The sequence below is a fragment of the Trematomus bernacchii genome, unplaced genomic scaffold (genome assembly GCF_902827165.1).
Source record: "Trematomus bernacchii unplaced genomic scaffold, fTreBer1.1, whole genome shotgun sequence".
Taxonomy (NCBI): Eukaryota; Metazoa; Chordata; class Actinopteri; order Perciformes; family Nototheniidae; genus Trematomus; species Trematomus bernacchii.
This window is the reverse complement of record NW_022987531.1, coordinates 5369179-5395323: the sequence shown is the minus strand read 5'-3', so window position 1 is coordinate 5395323 and position 26145 is coordinate 5369179. Positions and strand designations below refer to the sequence as shown.

The following is a 26145-nucleotide window of genomic DNA, read 5'->3' as shown; positions in this document are numbered from 1 at the left end:
TTGGCAATCCATCCATTGGTCATCAAGACATTTCACTTGAATGTCAAATGATTCGGATGACTTTTTTTATTTATGTGTTCTGTCGCTTTTTTGTCTCCTCGACCCCATCTTTCTTCCCCTGCATGCTGCTGCTTCTACTCTGTGTTGCGGGGCTTTGGGTTTGTATGGCATTTGTGTGAATGTGGGTGTGTGTGTGTTTGTATGCGTTTACAAGAATACAGCCCACATCCATCTTAAGGGGCTCCAGAGGAAAGAAGGCCCCACTGCTACCCCTTGGTAAGGGGTTTCCCTTGAACTGTTGCCCTGAGCCTAACCCACTGACACCGAGGCAGCTGATTTACAGTAGACACTGTGGTGGAGAGGAACCAGACATGGCTGCTCTCTCATTCATTCATACGATTACCTGTTTGTGTTTGTGTGTGTTTCTGTCTTTGCCACATCACAGCCTCGGGCTCTGCTGTTGTTGTGTGTTTGTTTATTATTTTGTATGTGTGGGTTTTTTTTGGACTCTCAAAGTCATTGTCTAGTAATTTCTGAGCTGTTAGGTAAATGTTGTGTTTTCGCTAAATCCCTGTTTTTAATATTTTGGTTCGTTTCAATATTCCTCAAACAACATTATGATTTTTTTTGACATAATTCATACATTTGCAGCAGTAATTACATTTTCTATCCTATTATGTGTAAACCGCCAATTTTGAAAGTAAGTTTGTTAAAATAGAGCTGTTGGTGCGTCGAAATTAAGTTACAAGAAAAAGACTAATTATACATGTATCAAGAACATGCAGTTGATATGATTGGAGCAATGTGTTACATTTTCTGAGCAACCCTTGTTCTTGAGTGTGCAGTGTGAAGGGTACACAGTGAATGGATGTGTGCAGAGATGGTGGGATTTGTTCTGGAAGGCTTTCACCTTTGCTCTGTGTTCTTCCACTGTGTCAATCTTTATTTGCTGCTCTTTCTGCAACAGTATCCCTCACTGTCAACTTGAGGGAGCTTCACTTGAATATGTTGTTGCTAGTAAAACTATTTTAGCAGTTCTTTTTGGTCCTAGTCACATTCTGTATCTAAACATCCTAAGACGATAATCATGACATGACAGCAGGTTCCATCAGTTTACAGCTGTGTTTGCTCAGCTTTTGTTCTTTTTTTCTGGTGAAGTTCAACCAAGTGTAATGTCAAAAATGATGCTGTCCGTATAGAACTCAAAAAATGTGAACTCCGACCTGCCTTGTGCCACAGTGTTCACCCTTTATATTAACATTAAGTTGATTTTCTCTCTCCCTTTTTCATTATTTTTGTCCTTGCTTTGGTTCATTCTCCGTCTCTCCCCTATCTCCATCTCTCTCCATCTCCCCCACCTTCTGTATGCTTTGCCTTCACGTTATTTTGTGTTAGGGGGCATCTCCAAGGTGGTGCGTCTCTCTCCTCCTCAGTGACGTCCTCCTCAGCCCGCAGAGTACGGCAGCTCCCACAGCTTCCCCCTAAGAGCAGCAGCGTAGAACAAGGTATAGTGATTTTATGTGTGTAAAACTGTATAAGTTTAGGTGCCGGATAATTTGTACATCATCTTGTAAAGTGTTGACAATGACACACAATGTGCAGGTACGTATTTGTTATCCAGCCCTGGTGGCAGTTAAGCAAACGGCAGGCCACGGCTATTTAACATTAGATTACAATCATATTTAGAATAACTGTACTACGAAAGAGAATCAGGGCCACATGTGAAATTAAACTCAGAATACTGACTTTTTTTCTGGATGGCAACTTTAAACTAAGAATTCAGAATTTTTGTCAGAATTCCAACTTTAAATTCAGAATTCAGAGAAAATATTATTTTGTCTTTTCCTGTCTTTCTCAGAAATAGGACTGTCTTTCTGAATTCCAACTTTAAACTCAGAATTTTGAAAATAAATGTCAATATTCCATCTTTCAAATCAGAATTCAGAATTCTGACTTTTACTATCATTTTTCTCAGAATTATGACCTTAAACTCAGAATTCTCACTTTAATCTCAGAACTCAAAACAATTATTCACTTTTGGTCAGATCTCAAAAGAAAGTTTGCATGTGGCCATAATCCTTTTAAAGGTGGGGTAGGTCATTTTGGAGAAACCAGCCCGAGTGCGCTAGAATTTGCCCGGCTAAAATGATTGGTCGTGCTTTTTACAGTAGCCTACTACGGCTTCCACAGATGAAATTTTGTTATGGATTTTTTGTCAAAGCACTTAAGATATTCATTGCTATCGGGATGTTAAGAGCATTCCATGGAATATAACAAAAAGTGTATCTCGAGCCGGTTTCTCAAACTTACCTACCCCACCTTTAAGTATGTAAAATATGTAAGGTTCCTGCATTTAATTTGGTCCCTTTGCTCGATGCTACTAACTTGTTAGCTACTGTAGCATCTGCAAATGACTTTATTACTTACCATAACTTTATGAGCTGATGTTATGAAGCAGCCCCAACAGAACCATGCTGTGTAATCAATGAACAGCTAGCTGGCTAACCTAATCTTGGTTTATCTTACTGTTAGCTATTTTGCCGCTACTGCCTAGCATCGCTCTTTGCTAGTACAGAGCAGTCGTTGGTTATACACTTTTGCTTTGTACGGTTACTGTTGGCTAAAATACTGTTTGTGATAAAACGCATGCTTGTATCATGGATAAAGTTAGCTGCTGAATCAATTTAACAAGCTTGCCAGTTAACGTATCCCCCTCAGACAGTATTTAGCTTTGTTAGCTGCACACTTGTGGCGCTGTAGGGGAGCTGAAGATCATCTAGGCATTAACATCCTTTGGAGATTCCAGGCTAAATAATCCCAACTCATACACAGAAATCAGTCCACAGGCTGATAAGCAACCAAGCTTTTTCAGGACGGACTGTTTAAGTTCTGCTTACAGGGCTATTTTACAGTGCAGTGTCTGTTTGAGTTTATTGAGTTTGTTCTTATTTCATAGCCCTGGTAGCAGAGGAGTGTGTTCGACAGCTCCATATGAGGGTTCATTCCAACCGGGTGTCAGCTGCCACCACCTCCAGCCAACAGGACCTGGACCGATCCCTCAAGAACAAACGGGAGGTGGGCCACCATTTTCCTTTATCACTCTAAAAGCAACTCATCAGGGGAATGGATGGGGACAATAAGGGTTCCAGGCAGTGAGCTTCAGCTGTAATGTTGCTGAAGTGCATCGCAGTGAATTGCATTTACTGTCTGAGTCATAAATTATCTCACAGTTATGGGGAAGACCACTCAACGAAACACATTGGTTCCAAGTGGGTAGTCCCTTAAGAATGCAGAAGTGTATAATCCATACTTGCTGGTTTCCTTTCTCTAATTTACTGTATAGCGAACTAACAGTGTAATGGCAATATCGTGACTTTCAAACATTTGCATGCGAGTGGTTTCACTTTTTTGTATGCGTCGTGTCAGTGCTGTCTTAGTGATGCATTACTACAGTAGGCTATTACAACTGTCAGCACAAACGGACTGAACATGTCAGGGATGAATGGATGGCTGATAAAGATCTACAATAGCTTTCTGTTGTAAAATCCAAATGTTTGCGTTACAGGGTTTGTCTCATATAAATGTCACGTAAGAAGAAAACAGTTTTGCATTTGGAACTAAAAATCTACTGGGCTGGATCCAAGAACCGCAAACTTTATTTGCAGGGTTATGAAACTGAGGAGGGATTGACATGAGCAATAACAGTTCATGGCGAGTACGGTGAAGAGAAGGGCGTTTTTACAAGCAGTAGAGCTGATTACCCAGGTGTACAAAGACGTATTATATATGTTTCCTCCATACTTTTAATGAAAACTGAACTGACCGTTCGGAACAGCAGCACAAGCCCTTTTTCTGTTGTTATTTTGATACTGGTGTAATCAATAAATGTAATTGTCATATCAGATTATCACAAGTAAGATCAAAGTGAAACATATACAGGTAAAATAAGCCAGTAGAGAACTCCAATTGCCACAATGGTAGCAACAAGGCTGGAAATCTTGTTATTGATTTGTCAGACTGCCTTTGGTGGCTTTGCTAACATCATCCATCAAATATGAGAGAAACTTATTTGCTATAATGTCAAACATTGTACTTCAACTGAACCAGAATATACATTTTTGGGGAAACATGCATCTGGGGACTTTGGTTCTGCGACAGTCAGGCACTGAATTACTACTTTAAACCTGCAGCTGTCATAAGCAAACGGTAGGATTAACGTTGGTGGACCACAAGCGGCGTCCCACTACAGAACTAGAACAGAACTAATTTCAGTGGAAAAGGGGTGTGAGTGCCCTGACAGTTTGTCTATTTAATTGATTCTTTGTGCATGTATTTGAGTATCTTGTGCTAGCAGCATTTAGCATCATTTGTGTTTCCTGCAGCTCTACAAGGACCAGAGGAGGAGCAGTGAGAACATTTCCCATAAGTCCTCAGACAGTGATGTCAGCGACGTGTCAGCCATCTCTCGAACCAGCAGTGCCTCTCGCATCAGTAGCACCAGCTACATGTCCATCCAGTCAGAGAGACCGCGGGGACGCTTCAGGTGCGCACACCTTCTCACTCACCAGGGACCTGTGTCTGAAAAGAGACTTTATCTGATAGAAAAGATGCTGGCAAGGCTATGGGACAACTTATTACTGATGGCTGCTCAAACAAATGAGCTTTCCCTTCTTTCTTATAACTTATAACTTTCTTTCTAAAAGACAAGTCCAAACACACGCTTCTCCTCCAAGTTAAGTCGCTAGCGCTTTTCTAAAAAGTTGAGATATTTTCAACTCGGAGCAGCTGCTGTAAAAAAGCAAAGCGTTCAGAAAAAAGTAGTTTAAAGGCAGAACATTTTCTCGAGCCAATTTCATACGACAGCATAAGCTCACTCACTCAGAAAAAGGCACACGGGCCCTTAGATTCTAACTTTTCTTTTTGTGTGGTCTTGCTTATGTTAACTTTAATTAATTCACATAAAATTAACTTATTTTTGGGTGACATTTAATGATCAGCAGGGCCATGCGGGCAACGGGCCGCAACATGATGAAGAGCACCAGCGTGAGCGGAGAGATCTACGGCATGGACCACGCAGACGGCAGCCAATCAGACACGGCGCTCGGGAGCCTGGGGAGTGGGCTCAAGAAGCGGCGCTCGAGCCTCAGCCAACGTGTTGTCGCCATCCTGCCATCGAGACGCAGCCGCAGCACCTCGCAGCTCAGCCAGACAGGTGAGAGCACTTAGACTAATAACATACAATAAAAGATATTGTACAGCAGAAACAGGTCAACTTTATCCTGCCTAGCATAAACTACATTACACCACCAACTGTTTACCCCTTTACGGAATGCCTCTTAAAGTTGTTGTGTGTAACATTCATCAAAGAATCATCACCACTATAATAGTAAGGACATTATTGTGCTTACTGTAAATAAGTAATACAAGAAGCCAAGAAGATTGGCAACCTCTAATGACATCTATTCTGTTTTATTTTGAGCGGTAAATCACCTTCTTTGCCTTTGGAAGAAGACAGACGAACACAAAGGCTCATATAAAATATTTATTAAGTTGGAGCAGCAAGGCGATCGAGTGCCTTTTATGTCAAATTCAATTAGTTTCATTCTGATGGCCTATCCTTTTATATGTTGAAAAATAAATAAACAATCTCAGGGGGATAATTGTGGGTGTCAATTACAGTGTCTGTTTCGATATTACCTTTGGGGGAATCCAAAATATTTTCTATACTTAGTAACACTAATGGGTAATAAAAAATGTGTAAAGGAAGCTGGGTTTTACTGCTGTGACTGGTTGAGAGTTCCTAAAGTCTTATGGTGTAAAGACTGCACAATATGTTGTTTCAGGATCGACGTGCTCATTTCAATAGTGGGTTTTTAGCAAACTCGAACACGTCATGCTACACATTTAGCTGCCAAAAGGAAAGCTTGCAAGGTTCCGATTTTCCAAGACCAATCCAGTGTTTTCCATTAATTACAGCTTTCTCATTAGTGGAATGCTGTGCCACAGCATTCGCACTATAGTTCTTAAAATCTTTATTAGTGCGAATACTTTTTAGAAATATTTAGTGCGAATACTTTTTTTAAAAATATTTTATACTTTTTTAAATATTCAGCTTTTTAACTTGGAACTCAATGGGAGGAACCTTCAAATCCTCTTTTAACCACACCGTGCGCCAAATGCTACTCCTTCCACATACTTTCAGCTAGAGACTTCATTCCAACTTTAAAATGATCACAAGACATTCAGCTATTCAAATCTTATTCAGATTTTTGATATCTTTTACACTTTTTGAGATATTTAACTTAGTTTGGAGCTTGGTAAAGAGGCCTTCTTCAGATTCTCAGCAGCTTGTTAAGTCTAGAGTGCTTCGATCTCAAAACAGAGTGGAGGACAGCTTGAAATTCGCCCCATTTTCTTTTTTTAAACCTGCCATCATTCCCAAACCCTACACTCCTTGGACATAATTTTTCTTGAAAAACGTAGGAAAACCTCTCCTAGGTTGAAAAAAAAGAAAGAATTAAGCTAAATAATTAAACAAAATGCCTCTTGAGGGCATGAAGTGACAAAAACGTTCAACATGTCTCCATTAAGGCCTATTGTAAATACAGCCTGCTCTTTCTTCACAGCAGCAGCCGCACACCTTTAGTTAATCTGCCAAAAAGGCCACATTATTGACCCGAAAGTACACAAAAATCACACTTCAGACGCTCGTCAGGGTCCTGAGACGCTTCACGCGTTGAAATTTCACCGATATCTGCTACGGTTCTTCAACAAAACGTTCAAATGTAAGAGGTTTATCTCTCATTCAGACCAATGGAAAGGCTCTCCTCTCACTGATCACTGCACATCACCATGGAAACCTTTGATCTCTGGGCTCACACAGGTGTTATGATTAGGTGCTCAGCACAGAAACAAACACTGACAAACAGACTGGACTTTAACAGACTGTCTCAGCCTATTCTTTTCTGTCTGATGGAGACTTCGTAACAATTTGATTCAAATCATTTCACTTTTCTCCGCTAAGTTCAGCAACACACTTACTTGGTTTTTGTAGCTAAAAGCAGCTACAGAGACCATTCAACTAATAACATATTCAGGTTTTTCTGCATTTTCAGCTAAATTCAGCAACAAATGTTCACAGTTTACAGCATTCGCACGCATTTTCTGCAGGAAATGCATTTTCTAGTTTACCATTTATATTTCACACTTTTTCTCGTCAACCCTTGTCAATAGTATTGTTGAAAGTCTAGAACAGATATCCTACGGCAGTCATTTAGTTTGCTCTCTTTGATCTGCTCAGTGACCAGCAGATCGACTGTGATTGTATGGGAAGCGTCCTCATGTCTTACTTGTCTATGTTCTTGAAAAAAAGAGCATTACTATCAGTGCAAACCCCCTGAATAAATACATTTTTACAATTTAAAAAAATGAAATAAAAGCCCTCTTGAATCTTGTATGATGTACACTTGGACACAAAAGGGAGTGCGTGCATAACTTTAAAATACATTCCATTTACTTTGTTCGTTCTGTAAATCACAAACACAAGCACAGCACTGCATACTGTCAGCTAGGTCTTATAAATGATGCCTTTACCTCTTCTGAGTCTCACCTATATGACCCCTGAGCTGGCCCTGTCCCTGTGTGAGCTTTGCTTGACCTACTAAATATAAAAGTTGGCATTGCACATGAACATATCAGAAATTACCGGTCAATTCAATACAACAAATGTGGGAAAAATGAGTGATTTTGCAATATAATACAGTTAAATGTCCATTAACATTGCACTGCTAGGCAGTATATTACTGTGGGTCCCACACATAGAGCTGTCACATGTTAACTTGTATCACTGATTGCCTCAAGAGTTGCTTTTGATAAACAAATGCATCAATGAATGCATTTCTAATATCAAAACACACATTTACATACTGTGAAAAGAAATACACATTAATCAAATCAAATCAAGTTTTATTTATATAGCACATTTTTAAACGATTTTTGGTCGAGCCAAAGTGCTGTACATATAATAAAAATACCCTACAGTAAAGACACTTTACAGCAAATACAACAGCACAGTTTGTTCAGAATATCAGTATGAGAAAACGACACCCTCTGTCCTTTAGACCCTCACATCGTACAAGGAAAAACTTCCGGAGAAAAACCCACAGTTTAAAGGGAAAAATGGGAGAAACCTCAGGAAGAGCAACAGAGGAGGGATCCCTCTCCCAGGATGGACAGACGTGCAATAGATGCCGTCATATAACATTAACAAGTTACTAACACTGTCACACATGTACATCTTTGTACCACTGTTGCTGTTGTTTCTGATGATGTTGTTTATTGGCTTTGTTGTTGTTGTGTGTGTTATTTCAGAGGCGGCGGGTAAGGCGGTGGAAAGACAGAAAGGTAAAGCAATAGTCAGACAGACAGACAGACAGACAGTCAGACAGACAGACAGACAGAAAGACAGACACAAGTTTAACATGCATTGTTTGTTCATGAGCAATAAGCATGGTAGCGTATTATGTAGCAGGATTAGGTGTAGTACGTAGCAGCTGTTAAATGTGACTTCCCTGATTTATATTCATGAATTGAATACAGGCAAGTACGGAAGAGGATTAGTGTCAAATGTGAAAAACTGACTTTCATTTTGGAGCTCTGATATTAAAGTCAGAATACTGAGAAAAAAGTCAAAATTCTCAGATTTAAGTCAGAATTTCTTTGGGGAATTCTGAGATTTATTTCAGAATAAAAGAATAAAAGACTTGCGGATTAAAGTCAGAATTCTCAGAATAAAGTCATAGTTCTCACTTTAATCTCAGAATTCTGAGAAAAAAGCCAGAATTCTCAGATGATAGTCAGAATTCTTGGAAAGAAACATTTGAATTCTCAGAATAAAATCTGAATTTGTAGAAAAAAGTTTAGAATTCTCAGATAAAATTAAGATTTCTGAAAAAAAGTCATATGTAGCAGCTGTTCAATTTGACTTCACTGATGTTTATTTAGAAATCAGTTAAGATAGCATCACAATGCACTTTAAAAAGTTTTAGGGGACCCAGATGCAGACAAAGAGCCTTAGAGAGAGAATGATAGATGAAATAGAATATAATTGGGAGGGATGAACCCCTCTGTAATGGTCACACATGCAGAGCACACAGCACACACAGTGACATGTGTTCTCTGCTTTTAACCCATCCTAGTGCCAGGAGTCTAGTACTAGGAGCAGGGCAGCTATTGTACAGCGCCCGGGGAGCAATGGGAGTGGGGGGGAGGGGGATGTCCGGTGCCTTGCTCAAGGGCACCACGGCAGGGCAGGAGGTGAACTGGGACCTCCATATTTAGGTCTGTTCGGGGGACTTGAACCGGCGACCCTACAGCTCCCAGTCCAAGCCCCTACTGACTGAGCCACTGCCGAATATAGAGAGTTGTAGAATAGCTCTGAGAGACCTCCTTCCTGAACTCTGTCTCCGGCACGCTTCCTTACTCCACCCTCTTCTGTCACCACGGTGTTCAGATCTTTGAGAAGCCTGATATCAAGATCATTTTATCAAAATTCAAAACTGTTGCAGCACACATGTCATATTTGCCTTTACATTTGTATCACTTAACAAACCAAAAATAACTCACTTTGAAACACTGATTTTCTTTTTGACTTGGCTATGTTTTCATGATAAAAAATAGGCTTCTAAGAAGATCTGAACTCCCTCTTTGAATACCAATTTTCACTGTAAGATTTCTTTAGTTTGACCTTTTCCATCCCTGCGAAACACTAAGATTGGGGTAGTGACTAAGCCACGTTATCTTCCTGAAGTGACCTCACCACCTAAATGATGTTCCCTCCTATTTTAAAATTATTTTTAACACAAAAACGTTTTTTAGCTTTCGTCTAAATGGTATTTATCCATCACTTTGAAATGTTGGTGAGGTCACCATGGGGTATTTCTTTGCATGGGATGCATATTGATGCTTATAGTTATCAGGCATGGCAGACACTACCTATAATTGATAATTAAAGAATGACGAAGATGAAAATAAGTATTCTATTGCAGATATTTTCTGTTCTGTGTGCAGGTGCAATAGGTCTGACTTGAGATGCCTTAAAACAGCCTTCAATAAAATGTCATATGCAAAGTCTCATTGTTTGACACCTCTTTCTGCCTCAAAAGCTCCAGCAGGGAAAAAGGTGGGTAAGGGCGCCAGCAGCAGCATCCAGAGGAGCGTGGAGACAGGCATGGCGGTGGAGTACCCGCGGGGGGGGTCCACCATGAACCGGCAGGCCAGCAGAGAGTCCACTGACGGCAGCATGAACAGCTACAGCTCCGAGGGGAAGTACGTACACAGAGCGCATGTTTTCAGGACTGTATTAAAGCACAAAGGGTCTGAGATGGTATGAAAACATATTAGAAACGTTATTGTGAAAGCACAAGAAAACAGGAACTTGACAAAAGAAAGAAAAATTAAGGATTAGGGCCGCATGGGAATTGTTTTTGAGATCTCAGAATAGTAACGTTACTCTCACGACTCTGATTCAGAATGATGACATTTCTTTCAGAATTCTGACTATTATTTCTGAATTTAAAAGAATCTCCGAATTTGACTTTTTTCTTAAACATTTTTTTGTATAATTCTGAATTGAATCTAGTCGAAGGGTTTCTTTTCTCAAAATGTTGGCTATTATGCAGTATTCTGATCTCAGAATGATTACTGTTCTTCTATCTAAGAATTCTGTGTGTAATCTCAGAATCCTGACTTTTCTTAGAATTCTGACTTTATTCTAAGCAATCAGACTTTTTCCTAGTATTTGATTTTCTTTCTCAGAATAGTGCCTTTAATCTAAGAATTCCGACTTTTTTTATTTGTGACTTTTCTCAGAATTCCTACTTTAATAGTAGTAGGAGTGTTGTTGCAGTGCTTTTGCATTGGAGCTCTGTCTTTGGTGCCATTATGATACATTCAAAGAGGATATTATCAAGACCAAAGAACGCGTACCGAAGGCGTCCCGACTTTTACGTCAGCTACGTCGGCTACGCCGCCCGCTACGCCGCCCGCCTACGAACACACCGCAAATACTTCAGTCGACGAGTGGCAATAACTGTCCTTACCAGCAGGCAGCGGTAGTGTGAACAGCCAATCCGAGTGATTGCTTGGGCCGACTTTCTCTGACCTTTTCACACCTCCCGATGCCTCCCGCGGCCGATTTAACATGTTGAATCGGCCGCGGGAGGCATCGGGAGGTGTGAAAATGTGCCGTAAAGAGACGATGGTGCGGGACACACCAACCTGAGTAGGGCGCCGCGAATGCCCGACTGCCTCTGACGGCCTCTGACTCCCAAAATCGGGTTGGTGTGTAGCCAGCTTTAGAGAGTATTATTCACATATAGCTTGTTTGAAGCAGACTTATGTGGTTTTCAAGTTGAACCACTGCACACCCGAGTAGCCCAAAACGGAACTAAAACGGAACTGAATTCAGTGGAAAACGGGTATTATGGTGCAGGTTCTGAGTGACGAAGTAGGAATTGTTGATTCATTTGTGTCTGTGCGTGTGTCAGTCTGATATTCTCAGGTATGCGGTTGGGGGCCGACAGTCAGTTCAGTGACTTCCTGGACGGGTTAGGCCCCGGTCAGCTGGTGGGCCGACAAACACTGGCCACGCCTGCCATGGGTGAGTGACAGCTCAAATCCACTGCTAATTCCATAGCCTGCATTTCTCTACTTGCAATACGAAAACTACAACTATCAGGTTCTGTTTTACATGTCAAATATGTGCATGTGAACAGGTGATGTTCAGATCGGTCTGATGGATAAGAAAGGCCAGCTGGAGGTCGAGGTGATCAGGGCACGAGGCCTTACCTCCAAAGCAGGCTCCAAATCCCTCCCAGGTAACACACACACACACACACACACACACACACACACACACACACACACACACACACACACACACACACACACACACACACACACACACACACACACACACACACACACACACACACACACACACACACACAGGGATATAAATACAGCACATCTGCCTCATGTCTGATATCACAACCGAACAAGTCTTCTTCCTCTCTAAATCTTCCTCATCACATCACCCTTTTTCACCTCCCCCCCACCTTAATCATCCAATTCGTCCTCCCTATTTCTCTCTTCTTGCTTCCTTTAAACCATCTCCTTCCGTCCACAGCTCCCTATGTCAAGGTTTACCTGCTGGATAATGGAACTTGTAAAGCCAAAAAGAAAACTAAGATTGCACGAAAGACCCTGGAGCCGCTCTACCAGCAGCACTTGCTCTTTGAGGAGAGTCCCCAGGGCAGGGTGCTTCAGGTAATCTACTGTGTGTGTGTGTGTGTGTGTGTGTGTGTGTGTGTGTGTGTGTGTGTGTGTGTGTGTGTGTGTGTGTGTGTGTGTGTGTGTGTGTGTGTGTGTGTGTGTGTGTGTGTGTGTGTGTGTGTGTGTGTGTGTGTGTGTGTGTGTGTGTGTGTGTGTGTGTGTGTGTGTGTGTGTGTGTGTGTGTGTGCATCTCAAATTGACTGAACGATCAAACATCGCTCACTATGCATAGAGAGCATGTCCATATCAAAGTAAATTAAGCATTGTACAGTAGGTGATGGTTTAACAGAAATGACCACATTGTTATTATTAATAAGTTGACTAACATGACATCGGCTTTGACTTGGAATTATTATTCCAAGTCAAAATTATTATTTTTTTTTTTACTATAAAAATGGACCTGGCCTTCGTTTGACTTACTTCAGATGGACGTGGACTTGTCTTAAAAGAAGTTAAACTTATTTGACTTGACTCAGACTTGACTAAGTTTTCATTTAAGTGAGACCTTTCTCAAATGACCTCAGATTCGACTTGGACTTGTTTTGAAAGACTTTTGATTTGACTAGAAATAGAAAAAACAAAATTGAAACCGGCCCTATCTCAGAAGACTTGACCTTTTTCTCATTATATGAGACCTATTTTGAAATTGTCTCAGATGACACAAAAATGAAAATGAGAAATAGGGGGCCGAATTTTGCCTCTTCTAGCAAACGTTATCCGAAATGTTTACTTTTTCCAAAAAACAAACCATAACACCGACCATGTCTTGTCTCAAAACATTTCTGATTTGGACCCATTGGAAATGGACTTACACTTTTTCTCCAAAGTACTTTAGCCTTGACTTGAAATAGCCTCAAATGTCTTGATTGAAAATATTTTGACTTGGACTCGACCTAAAGCATTTTAAAACAGCTTTGAATATCACTTTGAAACTATTGTCCATTCGCCGGGTCTAAACCTATTTTAATAGTAATTTTTATGCATCAAGTTTTGCTCAAGTTTTGCTTTGAATTGACCTCATCCCTACCCTTCTCTGTTCCAGGTGATAGTTTGGGGAGACTATGGACGAATGGACCACAAATGTTTTATGGGTGTAGCACAGATCCTATTGGAGGAGCTGGACCTCTCCAGCACGGTGATCAGCTGGTACAAACTGTTTCCGCCGTCCTCATTGGTGGACCCTACATTAGCTCCGCTCAACCGGCTGGCATCTCAGACGTCATTGGACATCTCAGGACCGCCACCGGGCGTTCGGTCCTAGTGACCGAGTGGTGACCCCCCCCACCCACCCAAATATCCCTTCAATGACAAACATAATGGACCAGAGCTAACTGGATCAGAACTGAGCAGAGGGGCGAGGACACGCCCCCACGAGCCCCTCGGTCCTCCAATGAGAGGCCAGACGGAGCAACAGGGAATGAGAGCGAGAAAGAGCGAGAGGGAGAGACAGAACTAGCCAATCAAAGCTGGAGTCTGACAATCACGTCTCACACCTTCCCTCTTCCTCCTCCTCCTCCGTTTTTGTTTTCAAAGCTTTCTTCGTTTTCCTCCTCTGAGCTGCAGCAGTGGAAGTTTTTGTTCAACATTCACTTTCTTTTTCCTCCTTACTTTCTCGTGCAGAGCAGACAAATGGTCCACCTAATAGCCCCATAGCCAATCAGAGTAGAGATTGCAGCTAGGCCCCAGGAATGAGGGGTGTAAACAATGTTTCGGTGTTAATGAGTAGCAAATGTTGGCGGTTTCATTCGGCTGTCTCCGCCGGTGTTCTCGTGGTAACGGTCGTAAATGAGCATGGTTCGGTAACCTGTTTAGATGAAGGGAGCCTGCACATATATAAAAGATATGAAACAGATAAATGAAAGCAAGCACAAGACAAGCTTGACTTCTTTATTCGGACAGAATAAAACGGTTTCGCTCTTCGTCTAAACGGTAAATTAAATAGAGGCCAAATTTGTATTTTTTAATTTTTCAGTCTTTTTTCAGAATGGTACCATGAGGTGCAGACTCCCTTTGTGTGTGTGTGTGTGTGTGTCTGTGTTTGGTTTTGCAAGCGATGGTGCGACAGTAAACGTCAGGTCACATTCGCACCCTTTTGCCCGTCCCTGAACCCCGACCCCCACCCCCGGGCCTCCTCCCCTCCCTCACCTCTCAGCCCCCCCCCCCCCCCGTAGGAGGGAGCAGCATGACCCGGCCCCAAGCTGCATGCATGTTTCTTTTACGTTCCCCGTTTGTTTCGTTCTATTCGTTTTGTTTCTCTACTTTTTTGTAAAATAGAAGACGAGACAAATTAACGAGACGATGCTCCAAAAAACAAAAACAGAAAAAAAGAAGACTAGACTATGTGTGTTAGTTCCACATCATTTTAGGCCAGCTTGTATGTTGCATGTTCTTGTACAGTTTGCTCGTACTGAATATGAATACAAACCGAGAAAAAGCCAAGCCATCCCCGCCCCTTTAACAGGAGCGGACCAATAGCAGGGGGGGATCTAACTCCGCTCAGGCCACGCCTCCCACTCTGGGTCTTCAGATATCCTTGTGAGGAAGTGTTCGACAAAAAAAAAAATCTCTTAGTTTCGTTTTTTCTTTGGACCCTTTTGAACAACAGTGCTGTTCTGTAGTACTGAGCATACTGGACCCCCCCGGCGTATCTGAGGGTGTTGGTGTTCAAACTGTAGTTTAACACCGTCGGGGCTAGAGACACAGATAGAGAATGTGTGTATAACAGCTAAATGTATATGAAGTATAATTATGACAGAAATTATAAAGATATAGATATATGAATATAAAAAGAGTGTACACCCGTCACATGCACACCTTGTACATAACAAACCAGGATGAGCGGCTTTACCTTGAGTTCCGAATAAAACACACGGCTGACACACAAACATTCCTGGTCTGTTGGAAGGGAATTTGCGTCCTGTGGATGTGCTCGAGCTGCTGAGCGGCACTGAGCCACAAAGAGGCGCTAATAGGCCTTTATTTTTGTCCCAGTTGCAGAAAAAAAAGCAGAGCCAATTGGAACAATTTCTTCTCCTCAAAGTCCCCTTCCCCCCACCCCCCTGTTTATCATTCTTGGTTTGGACTGGACTTCTAAAGCCAATGAGAATCTGATTTTGCAGACATACGTTGCGGATGTTTCTGTTGAAACCCTTGGCGGTGTGGCCGACTGCCCTTTCCTTTGTCAGTATTACTCCAGGAGTACTGATTGTTTACAGCCCATGGCTCCCCCCCCCCCCTCCCAAAAACCACGATTTTAGACGAAAGACTAAGTATTCACTGCAACAGTTCTTGTTTGTATAACAGATGTGGCTCTACTGATGTGTATGTTTTATATTCAAGAGTTCATTTTTATTATTTACAAATAAAAGACTGTGTGGAAGAAGATCATGGCTTTCTGACGGAGTGGTCCCGATTATTGTGAACAAAGTGATATGTGTGATGTTTCAATGTGATTGGGATATACACATAGAAAGACGGGAGGTTTTATTGCTATATAAGAATGAACTTCCAGATTTGTCTTGCATCCAACTTCTTCAGTACTCAAGGTAAGAGAGGAGCTGCTGTGGAAAAGGTGTGTAAAGCTTCCTGCCTACACTGAACCCTACAAACAACTACAGATCGATGTTAACTTTGGTGAATTTGACTCTGAATGACTCTGTTTCACTATGTTCTGGCATCCTAATACAGGTGGTGCAGTGATGACGTATGTTTCTTCTAGGGCGACCTGGAAGTCAGCATCATTATGTGCTCCCTCCAGCAATCAGATTGTTCTATTAGATTTTAGAATATTGCTGAAAAAACATATATTTGTTATTGTATCTTTATCGAATAAGTTTCATGCAAAACGAAACAATAATCTCAAAGAGAGAAAATAATGCTAAATGCCAGATTATAGAATTCCATTCCGTAGGTTCCATCTTTTGTTGTTGTTGCAGTACACATCATGGTAAGTAATATTTCAATGATTGAAGTTATGTAATGCAATAAACTATGATGGTAGACTACCATGTATTTTTTAACATCTTCTAACACAGCAGCTCTGTGTGTGAGTCCTTAACAATTCATGTTCTCTGTGGATTGACTGCTGCCACCCTGTGGTGGGGCTGGGGATTACAATCAGTTTGTTCAATTCCATCCTGACAAAGTGTTTATTATACCATGTATATTTATCAGTCAAAGATATTCTATCAACATGTCTACGTTTTTAGCACAAGTAATACATTCTGACCTAATCATCATTCTAACTATATATTTGATATGGTAGCAAGAAAGTGCACATTTTAATTAAAGACACTTTTTAAAATGTTTGTAGCCATCAAGAGAATATTACTGTTTGTTTTAAGAGATAAAAGGTTTGAACAATTTCAATTTGAGATGTGTATTTCTTTGTGAACAATTCTTAAAACTATAGTGATGTAATAATTCGTATTAAAGTGGGAAAACATTCAAATGTTATTTATTCTCTTAAGCACAATGACACTAGAGCATTACTGTGCCGAAAGGGACAATTATTGTGAAATGAACATAGATTAGACGTGATCATATTTGACTTGTTTTGTTACAAGTTAAAAATACAATAAAATAGAAACCTTATATAACAGAAAATATACTCTAGAGTATTTATAAAATACATACTATATGACATACACATTAAGCTAGAATACACTGTAATGGACCAATTTGCTACACAAAAAATAGATAAACACACATTTTACAACATGTTAAACAAGGTAATAGTATTACAATACAATAAAACCCACCACACAAACTCATGATAAAGAGAGAGGTTTGCTTTGGCGCCATCTTATGGAGAGTTTGATGAATGGTGAAACATTCCCCCCCCCCCCCTCAGTTTCAGTTTACTTGAGAGGTGAATACATCCGGTTTACAAACCATTTAGAGAATAACATTATGAATATATAAATAAATAAAATGGCAATCAGAACATTTATAACTTCCAAAGGACTTTCCTTGACCGGTAGCCTTTGTACTCAAACAGAAGAACTGGACCTGACAGGCTCCCCTAACTTTATTTTGAAAAGTGCAATGGTTTATAAAAGGTGGAAAGGGTTTGACACTGGTGTGATCCTGAAATATGACACATATGTAAAGAAACAGTTATTTATTATTGATTACTTGTATGATGATGATAATATGGGTTAGTTGTTTCCCATCACTCCACTTTAAACATGCTCAATGAACACACCTTACGTAATCCTTTAAGGAACTTTATTTTGAAAAGTACAAAGGTTTAGTACAAGTATGTTGTGTTAGGCATACAACAATCCTAAAATATGACACACATTTTGCTGCAAAAATGTAATAATGCAATGTACAATTACCTTCCTTAATGTATTGTAGGATGATAGATACCTTGATTAGGAAGAAACAAGTGTCAAGAAATGTGAAGGGTTACTGATCATTGCAGGTCTCCCTTGAAAAAGAGACAGATGGTCTCAATTGGACCACCTGGTTAAATAAAGGTTTGAAATCATGGAGGATTTTTGGGTCAATTTAAAATGAGTAAGCTAGAGGGAGATTAATGAGTTGATGAGAATCCTTGGTTCTATATTTACACTGCATTTTATGTGTTCTTATTGTGCAAAAAAACTTTTATGAAAGATGTTTCACTTCTTGGTTTTCATTTTTTTGTGCAAGCTGTTTTTCAAAACACAATTTTAACAAATCATACTTTAAATGTCCCCACTGTAAATGACACCTAGTGGCCAAAGAGGAAACTTGGGTTGGTCAGATTCATCTTGTGTGATTTGTAATTCATCCACACAAATGTTTACTTATGATTGGTCTATATTATTGTAATATATGTAGACCAGGGATGTAATGGATCACAAGATTACCCAATCAGGGTACAAAACAAGTAACTGTATTCCCTTACATTTACACAAAATAAGACGTAATCAGATTACTGTTATATTTGGGAAAGTACTAGCACGATTCATATATTACTAAAAACAAAAGAGGCATATTGTGATTGTTTTAAAAGGGTTGGGTTTATTTCAGAGGACACATGTTTTATCTTAAATATTTTGGTTCCCTCTTTTCTAAGGTCACATTGTTCTGTTGTCTTACATAATAGTGAATACAAACTCTTTTAATTTGATATTAAGGTAATCCAAAAGTAACGGAAAGTAATCAGGTTACATTTCATAAAGTGACCCTCCCATCCCTTGCATATGATTATGTTAATGTGTTTGCCATCACTCCACATTGTCCCACGGTCCATGAACACACCAGTTTGAGATGATGTTAGACTTGGTGCTGAAACAGAAGGGTGTCATGTCACATTACTCCCCCACCCAACCCCCCTCCCACAGTGTTAATGGTTTGAAAGCCCCCCCCCCCCCGGTTTGGCTTCAGAGCCCATTAGAAGTCGCTGCAGTGATAGCAGTCATTACCGCAGTATTCCCCGTCCGCCGCCCCTACCCCCAGCCCCCCCCTTCACCGCCGCTTAATCTAATTAGACGGACGGGCTCCTGGTTTATGAAAGGAGGGGGGTCCCTTCTATTGATATTCATTAAAAATACATGATTTATCACTAAGCTCTCTGAGGTGCGGGCCGCTCGCGCGCACTGCGGCCCGCGCGGAGAACATTTACCGGATCCAGCTTCATTTAGAGCCGCTGATCGGCACGCGCTCTTATTGCACGGGATTAATAATTCCCAACAGCCGGGCGATATTTAATAAAACACCAATTATATGAATAAGAGTGACATTGTTCCTGCCCCTATTGTCACTATAGGGCTGTTATAATGATTATAAAACGTTAGATATAATATAAGGAGAATTAGTCTAACATATTTAGAAGGTGAATAAAAGCGATAACTAAATACACACCCTATTCAGACCACAGTAAATAAGCATTATGCATAAAGTCAATATTTGTTAGCCTTAGGATGACTTTTTGGGAAGAATAAAAGCATTATAAACTAAAATCTCCTTTTTCTATTATCGTTTTGGTTACATTTCTAACAAAAAAGAGCAACAAACGTGTTTGAATTTGAGAATTACTGTTGAATTGAACTCCAATCCAAACCAAAAGTCCAACACAATTTATCATATTTTCTCATGTGTCTCTTATTCTCAAAATGCATCTCTATTTATCTTCATCTCCTCTCAACACAAACCCCTAACAAGATGTTAATTTCCTTCATTTTAATAAAGGTTTTCAAACTTTTCCATTCTAACTAATCCCATTATTAAATCTTTTACAGGATCAGTTGGATGCTGCGGGTCCTTCGAGGCGTCCTCTGCCTGCAGGGGCCCCTCCACATGTCCCTGCGCCCTGTGGACACTAGAGGGAGCTGGAGTCCGTGTTTGGAGGTAAGTGAGAGTCTCTTCGAAGCGGTGGAGCTTCTGGATTTAGAAGTGGGTCTTTATCTTTTTATTATAAATATTATTATAGATGACAGGGCTAGGATGAGATCATTAACTCCACAATACAACAGCTGTTGTTCCCTTAAAGCAAGAAAGGAAAGTCACAGTCATTTGGAGTAGGTTAAGATAGGCACTTGTCCCTATAGCCTGTTTTAAAGTGAAGTTGTCTGAGGTCCTTACCACCAGCTGCTCTTGCAGTAATAAGTAGTACCTTTCTTACTGTCCCAAATGTGCACAATGTAGTGACTGCTTTTCGTCTTTGTTTTTTTTGTTTACTTACGTTCTCTGTATATTATATGTCTGTGTTATGTGTAGAAATGTGTAAACGTTGCTGCCTTCTTGGCCAGGTCAGCATTGTAAATGAGATTGGTTAAATAAAGGTTAAATAAAAAAATAAAAAAGATTACATTCAATTTATAAGTTATTTTAAATGTATTATTTTTTGATTTATTGACGTTTTGTTGAAATCATGTCCCTCAAAATAAGAATCCGGATTTGTATTTATTTATTAAAGAAGACAATTGTTGGTATTATTTGACAACACTGATATCTACTAACATTCTTCCAGCATCAAACTCCCCTTCACCCTGATGCGTTAAACTTTGAGTATACATCTCACCATCAGCAGCAGCACAGACAGCAGGCCCCCCCTCAGACCTGCACTCACATCCGGTCTTTATAGATCCTATAGGCTCCTCTCAGGGAGAAATACGCTCCCTCTGTCCCAAGCGGGCCATTCCCCCCCGTCATTCATCTTCATAACAACCCATTTAGTGTAAAATTAACAACGACTTAACTACGGCGGCCATAAACACGTCCGTGCATTACCGGCAGAGGGATGGATGGATGGATGTGGAGTGTGTGGTGGAGCAGGGGGGTGCGTAAAGACCCCGGACCCCGTGCAGACTGCCAAAAGTGGTCTGGGGACCTTTAGGGGTCGTTTGAATGTCTTACAATAAGCCCAAAAGTAACATTTTTATAAATTGATGTAAAACGTTCAGATGCGTCCCATGTTTACTTAATTGGACTGACTTTAGTTCGTCACATCTATTTTACATTACTTACTTTTTACACATAGCCTATATTTGCACATTTGTCCCTATTTTATTTCCATTCTGTTTCTTTTTACACCATGTTTTCATTGCTTTATGTCTTATATATTGTGTTGCATTGTTGTAGGAGCCTGTGACCTAACTTTTTCATTGCCTTAACTGTAGTTATGTGCATATGACAATAAAGCCTTTGAATCTTTGAATCAGTGCCGCACATGATATACGGGGAGGGGCACGGACTGTGGAAGGATGTGAGATGTGGGGTGCGAAGGGGGGGTCTGATAATTTGCTCTATAGCCGTGTAATCCCGCTTGATTTCATCTAATACCACCGGCTCGACGCACCGGCGTGCGCACACATCCCCCGATGTGATAATAGCGCGATGTGAAATCCATCCCCGCTCCCTTTATTGTAAAGCTTTTTGGAATGGGAGTGTGTGTGTGTGTGTGTGTGAGTGTGTGTGTGTGTGTGTGGTGTGTGTGTGTGTGTGTGTGTGTGTGTGTGTGTGGTGTGTGTGTGTGTGTGTGAGGGGGTGGTGGGTTGGGGGGTTACCAGAGCCTGCAATTCCTCCGCAAAAAAAGACAGATACTAGATTTAACAGGGATTGGAGCTAATTCCCGCCGGAAATAAAAAAACATGAATACCTAGAAAGTGTCTTTTTATCACAGAGGAACTGGTCACAAATATAATTTCTTGTGATTTTCATCGGGAATGATTAACCTCTCCTTTAGAAATAACTTGTAAACAGGTATCAGAATAAACAGGTCCAGTATAAAGGCCTAATACCTTTTGTGGCAACGTTGAACCCCATTAAAGATTTACTCAAACTGCATACAAATAATATAAACGTTGGTTCAATTATGCTCAGCGGTGTAAAAAGCACTTAAAACAATTTAAAGCGTGTTATGCCTATTAATATAACCCACTGATGCGAGATGATTGTAAATGCCCGGATTTTGGAGTTGATTTCCGTCGGTTCATGTTCACTTTGACTGCAGATAAGAGCCTTTAAATATAAAAAAGCATGACTGTTAGGCCAATGCACCACAGCATGGATTCATTTGATGTAGCCCTTTAATTCTGTACACATTCTACACACACTTCTGTGCATAGGACGCCGGTAATGTCAGTTTACAGTTCGCTCCTCTTACGCGCGGCTTGGGAAATTATGACAAAAGCTAAACCAAGCATCGGCAGGAGAGGTGTGAAGGTATAAGAGGAGAACGCAGGAGGGGTGAGGTGGGTGTGTGTGTGGAGGGATCTGATTTATCTCAGCCCCCCCGGTAATTTCCATATATTGAAATGCGCCCCCAGTCACTCAATTTCCCCGGAGCCGTGGTGCGTGCAGGGAAGGCGCGCATGTGTCCACCTTTTCGGTCTGATGCCATGTCCTCTCTTTTTCGCGCTCCTTACAAAGCCGACCCCCCCCCCCCCATACCTCCCGAATTGTATCATCAAAGTACTGTCCATTCACTCAGTGTGGATATATAGGCTGGTGAAAGTTGCAGCTGCGTTAACAAGCGCATAAAAAAGTGCTGAATCGCAGGAATAAAGTTGGGGACGGCAGAGCGTGGCCTATATCTCGCGCAGAAAATATATATCACCTTTTTTTTTTTATCTTTACACGCACCTGAATTTGGCCTGTGGTGGTGATTTCTGCTTAGAACTCTTTAAAATTTAAGAAATAATTCTTAATCGGTGAGATACATGTGCATATATATCAACAAACAATAGAACATTCTACTTCCGTGCATGCATGATGCATGACTGATGCATGACGGAACCTGCGACACGCTGCCATTTACATATAGAGACTCCAGCTCTACGGGCTTTGATCGATTACTTGGAGTGTGTGTGTGTGTGTGTGTGTGTGTGTGTGTGTGTGTGTGTGTGTGTGTGTGTGTGTGTGTCAGTAAAGTGAAAGGAAAATAGGTGGTGATTGGAGGAAGAGAGAAAAAGAAACGCTCTTTGTTTCCAACAGATGGAGATTTGGCGAGGTGTAGGAAGAGGTCAAGGTTAGTGCTCTCGGAAGTGTGTGGGTTGGGGGGGGGGCGAAGGGCCCCTTTAAGTGTGGGTACTAATTGAAGATGGCATAGTCTCTATTAAACACAGGAGAACATGTTTGCGTGAGTTTCAAGGCTCGTTTTAACACCTTATGTTTAGAAAGCAATCACCTTGTCTGTGCGTAAAGGCTTTTATGAACGTAAAGGATGCAGACACAAGCCACATCAAGTCAGTTTAGCATATACTGCCAAAAGCTTATGAGTCTTAAAAGCTGATCATAAATATCAATAAAGTGATAAAACCTCGGATGTTTTCTAACTCCTGCCGCAGCTCCGAACACCTATAGCCGTGTCCCTACGCCTGTAAAGGCTTCTAGAGTTACTGGATCAGGTTCAGTGGGCGCGGTGGCCGCCTGTCGCCTCTCTCACAGCAACAGGCCACCCAGGACACCCGATGCCCGGGAAAGAAAGCTCAAAATCTTCCCGTTTATCACACATTACGCTCCTTCAAAATACTCAAAAGCAACAACCAGGAACTGTAGCTGTTGTCTATACGGTTTCCAGACACATTATGGGTTATGTAGGCATCCGTAACCCGTTTTTAATCCTTGTGGACACAGGTTATTTTGAAAAAGATGAAACCTGTCCATAACTGCCTGATCACTTCGTTTTTTAAGGTATTTGGGGAATTGAAGGTGAACCCAAGATGAAAAACACCACCTGATTCAAAACTGTGCATTTGGAAATCAGAATAAACACAATCCTAATAGTGAAATATATAATCACACAATATGAAAAGTGCCCAAATTACGCAAATACAGAGAGATAATGTAAAACAACTAATTTCCACGCAACGTCTGAGCCTTTTTGATCCACTTTGAACATATTTATCACATTCAAAATCAATTCTCCACGCAGTGCCTCGGAGATATTACAACAATTCTGATTTTAAAAAGTGTTCCTCTCTTATATAGACTAAATAGGTGAACACATACATAGATTTCTATAAAAAAACTATAAAGATAATTAACCCACGACTTTATTTGCAAAAGCATTTTAAATCGGCTTAATAATCGAGTAAAGTATTTAAGAGCACACGTTTATGGCCATTAACTTCCTACTTTACTGTTTTGTTGAGATTAAATGACTATTATCAAATGAAGGACACACACACACACACACACACACACACACACACATACACACACACACACACACACACACACACACACACACACACACACACACACACACACACACACACACACACACACACACACACACACACACACACACACACACACACACACACACACACACACACAGGTCCGTCTAATAAGCCACGCAGCGAGTTCCAACCTGTAAAATATTTCACTCACTGGTCATGCATTTTTCCCCTTGACGTTGAACCTCCTCCTCCACTCCTCCGGCTTTCTCTCTCTCTCTCCTTTTTTTTTCTATATGTTTCACTCCCATCACCTCCCTCCTCCTCCTCCTCCTCCTGTCTTGGCTCCCACCACCACCCCCCCCTCCAGCCCCTTGGTATTAAGTGCGCGTCCTCTTCGGTCAGTGCGCGTAGCTCCAGGTCTCCGAAGCACCGCTGAAGTCGCCGCCGCTGCAGAAGCTCCTTTCTCCGCGAGCCGCCGCTGCTGCCGGTTCCGCTGTCAGGGTGAATCTCTCTCCCGCCTTCTCCTCCTCTTCCATCCTCTTCAGATATATCTTCGTCCCCGTGTTTCCTCACTTCTTCTCCGCTCTAAAAACCCGGATCGCGTCGATTGCGCTTTCGCTGTTTAAAGCCCCTCGTCTTATATTACCAAAACCCCCTTTATTACAAGAGTATTTACAATCTCTTCCCCCTCCTCTTCTTCCTTTTTTTCCTTCTTCTTCTACCTCCTCCTTCTCCTCCTCTCCACACCCTCCCTCCACCTCCACCACCAAAACACCCTCCCCTGTACCGTATGCGGCTCGAACCTGAGGCACATCTGAAACTTATTACACGGGGCGCTTATGTGCCCGCGCGCACTCCCACGGTCTTGCACGGGGCTGCAGTGTGGATTTCAACAGACAGATAGAGACAGACGGAGGGGCTTCGGACCCTATAGTGCCCCCTCTAACCCCCCCCCTCCTTAATACAGACACATCTCACACATATGATGGTAGAAGAGCTATTAGCCAATACACTCCTTCCTTAGAATACAAAAATACACTTTTCTTTAGGTTGTCAAAAACACCTCAATGATGCAAATCTTTTAGTGCCAAGATAAATCCATTTATAGACATTTTTGTTCAGTTGAAGTTATCATGAATGTAAAAAATGAATCACTATTCTTGGATATAGTAGGCTATAGCTCCTGGAAATACCTAATAAATAATTATAAATCTGCACTTTAAGAAACTAGAAAAAGGACTGCAGATCCAGATTTATACTATTATGAATACTACTTATAATAAATATAACATGTTTTCTTTGTGTTGCTGGGATGTGATTATAATCTGTGTTTATGCATATGAAACCAGGTTATAGCCTGTGTCTTCTCCTGTTCGTCCTGTTCGTCCTGTTCTCCGCAGCCGGAGACTTTGCCGCGCTCCTTGTCATCTCAACACCTCTCTCCCTCTATCATACCCTTCTTGTGCACGCGGAAACACACGCACGCATGGGAGGAGGGGGGGGGATGCTTCCTTGCAATGCAGGTGAGCTTTTTGGCCGTCATTGCGCGGTTTTCCCTTTTTTTTGCACAGCCACCACAAAAAATGCGACAGACTTTGTTTCACACGCGCTCCTCCGCCGCGCGGCAGCGGCAGCATCTCCGCCCCCTGCGCGAGCTCCTGTCCGCGGCTTCCCCTGCCCTGTTTTGCGTCCACCTCTCTCTCTCGCTCTCTCTCTCTCTCTCTGCATATTGCTTTCATTAGACATCTCTGCCTCTCTCTCTCACACACTCTCACACACTCCTCCCTCCCCTCCAAGAGACTCTTGTCCGGCCCCCCTGATCTCTGTGTCCATTGGCTTCCACTGGGTCTATTTCTCATGTCCAGCCCCCCTCCCTCCCTCCCTTCCTCCCCCCCACCCTCTCTCTCTCTCTCTCTCTCTCTCTCTCTCTCTCTCTCTCTCTCTCTCTCTCTCTCTCTCTCTCTCTCTCTCTCTCTCTCTCTCTCCCCCCCTCGCGCGCTCTCTAATGACCGTCCATTGGTGTTGTTATTGCGCGTCCCTCCTCCCACTCCCACTCCCACCCGGGTGCTTCGGCCCTGCCCATGTTTTTGTATGTCGGGTGTCCGTCCATCGCCTGACGTTCAAGTTCGCCGGGGACGTCACGTCCGTGCACTTGAACTTGCACGGCTCAGAAGGGGGGGTGAGGGGGGGTTGA

General features: G+C 41.6%; 1 protein-coding gene across 2 annotated transcripts in view; it reads left to right on the top strand.

The window, feature by feature from the left end:
• Nucleotides 1–13614, top strand: part of LOC117476101 (regulating synaptic membrane exocytosis protein 1-like) — a 103188-nt gene extending 89574 nt beyond the window's left edge. For both annotated transcript variants that reach the window (XM_034122475.1, XM_034122474.1), the window contains 10 exons: nucleotides 1396–1505; nucleotides 2957–3075; nucleotides 4383–4543; nucleotides 4998–5212; nucleotides 8371–8403; nucleotides 10164–10326; nucleotides 11547–11659; nucleotides 11775–11876; nucleotides 12188–12327; nucleotides 13376–13614. In XM_034122475.1, coding sequence (XP_033978366.1) covers nucleotides 1396–1505; nucleotides 2957–3075; nucleotides 4383–4543; nucleotides 4998–5212; nucleotides 8371–8403; nucleotides 10164–10326; nucleotides 11547–11659; nucleotides 11775–11876; nucleotides 12188–12327; nucleotides 13376–13594 — 1375 coding nt within the window. In that variant the 3' untranslated portion in view covers nucleotides 13595–13614. The remainder of the gene's footprint in view (nucleotides 1–1395; nucleotides 1506–2956; nucleotides 3076–4382; nucleotides 4544–4997; nucleotides 5213–8370; nucleotides 8404–10163; nucleotides 10327–11546; nucleotides 11660–11774; nucleotides 11877–12187; nucleotides 12328–13375) is intronic.
• Nucleotides 13615–26145: the final 12531 nt, after the last annotated feature.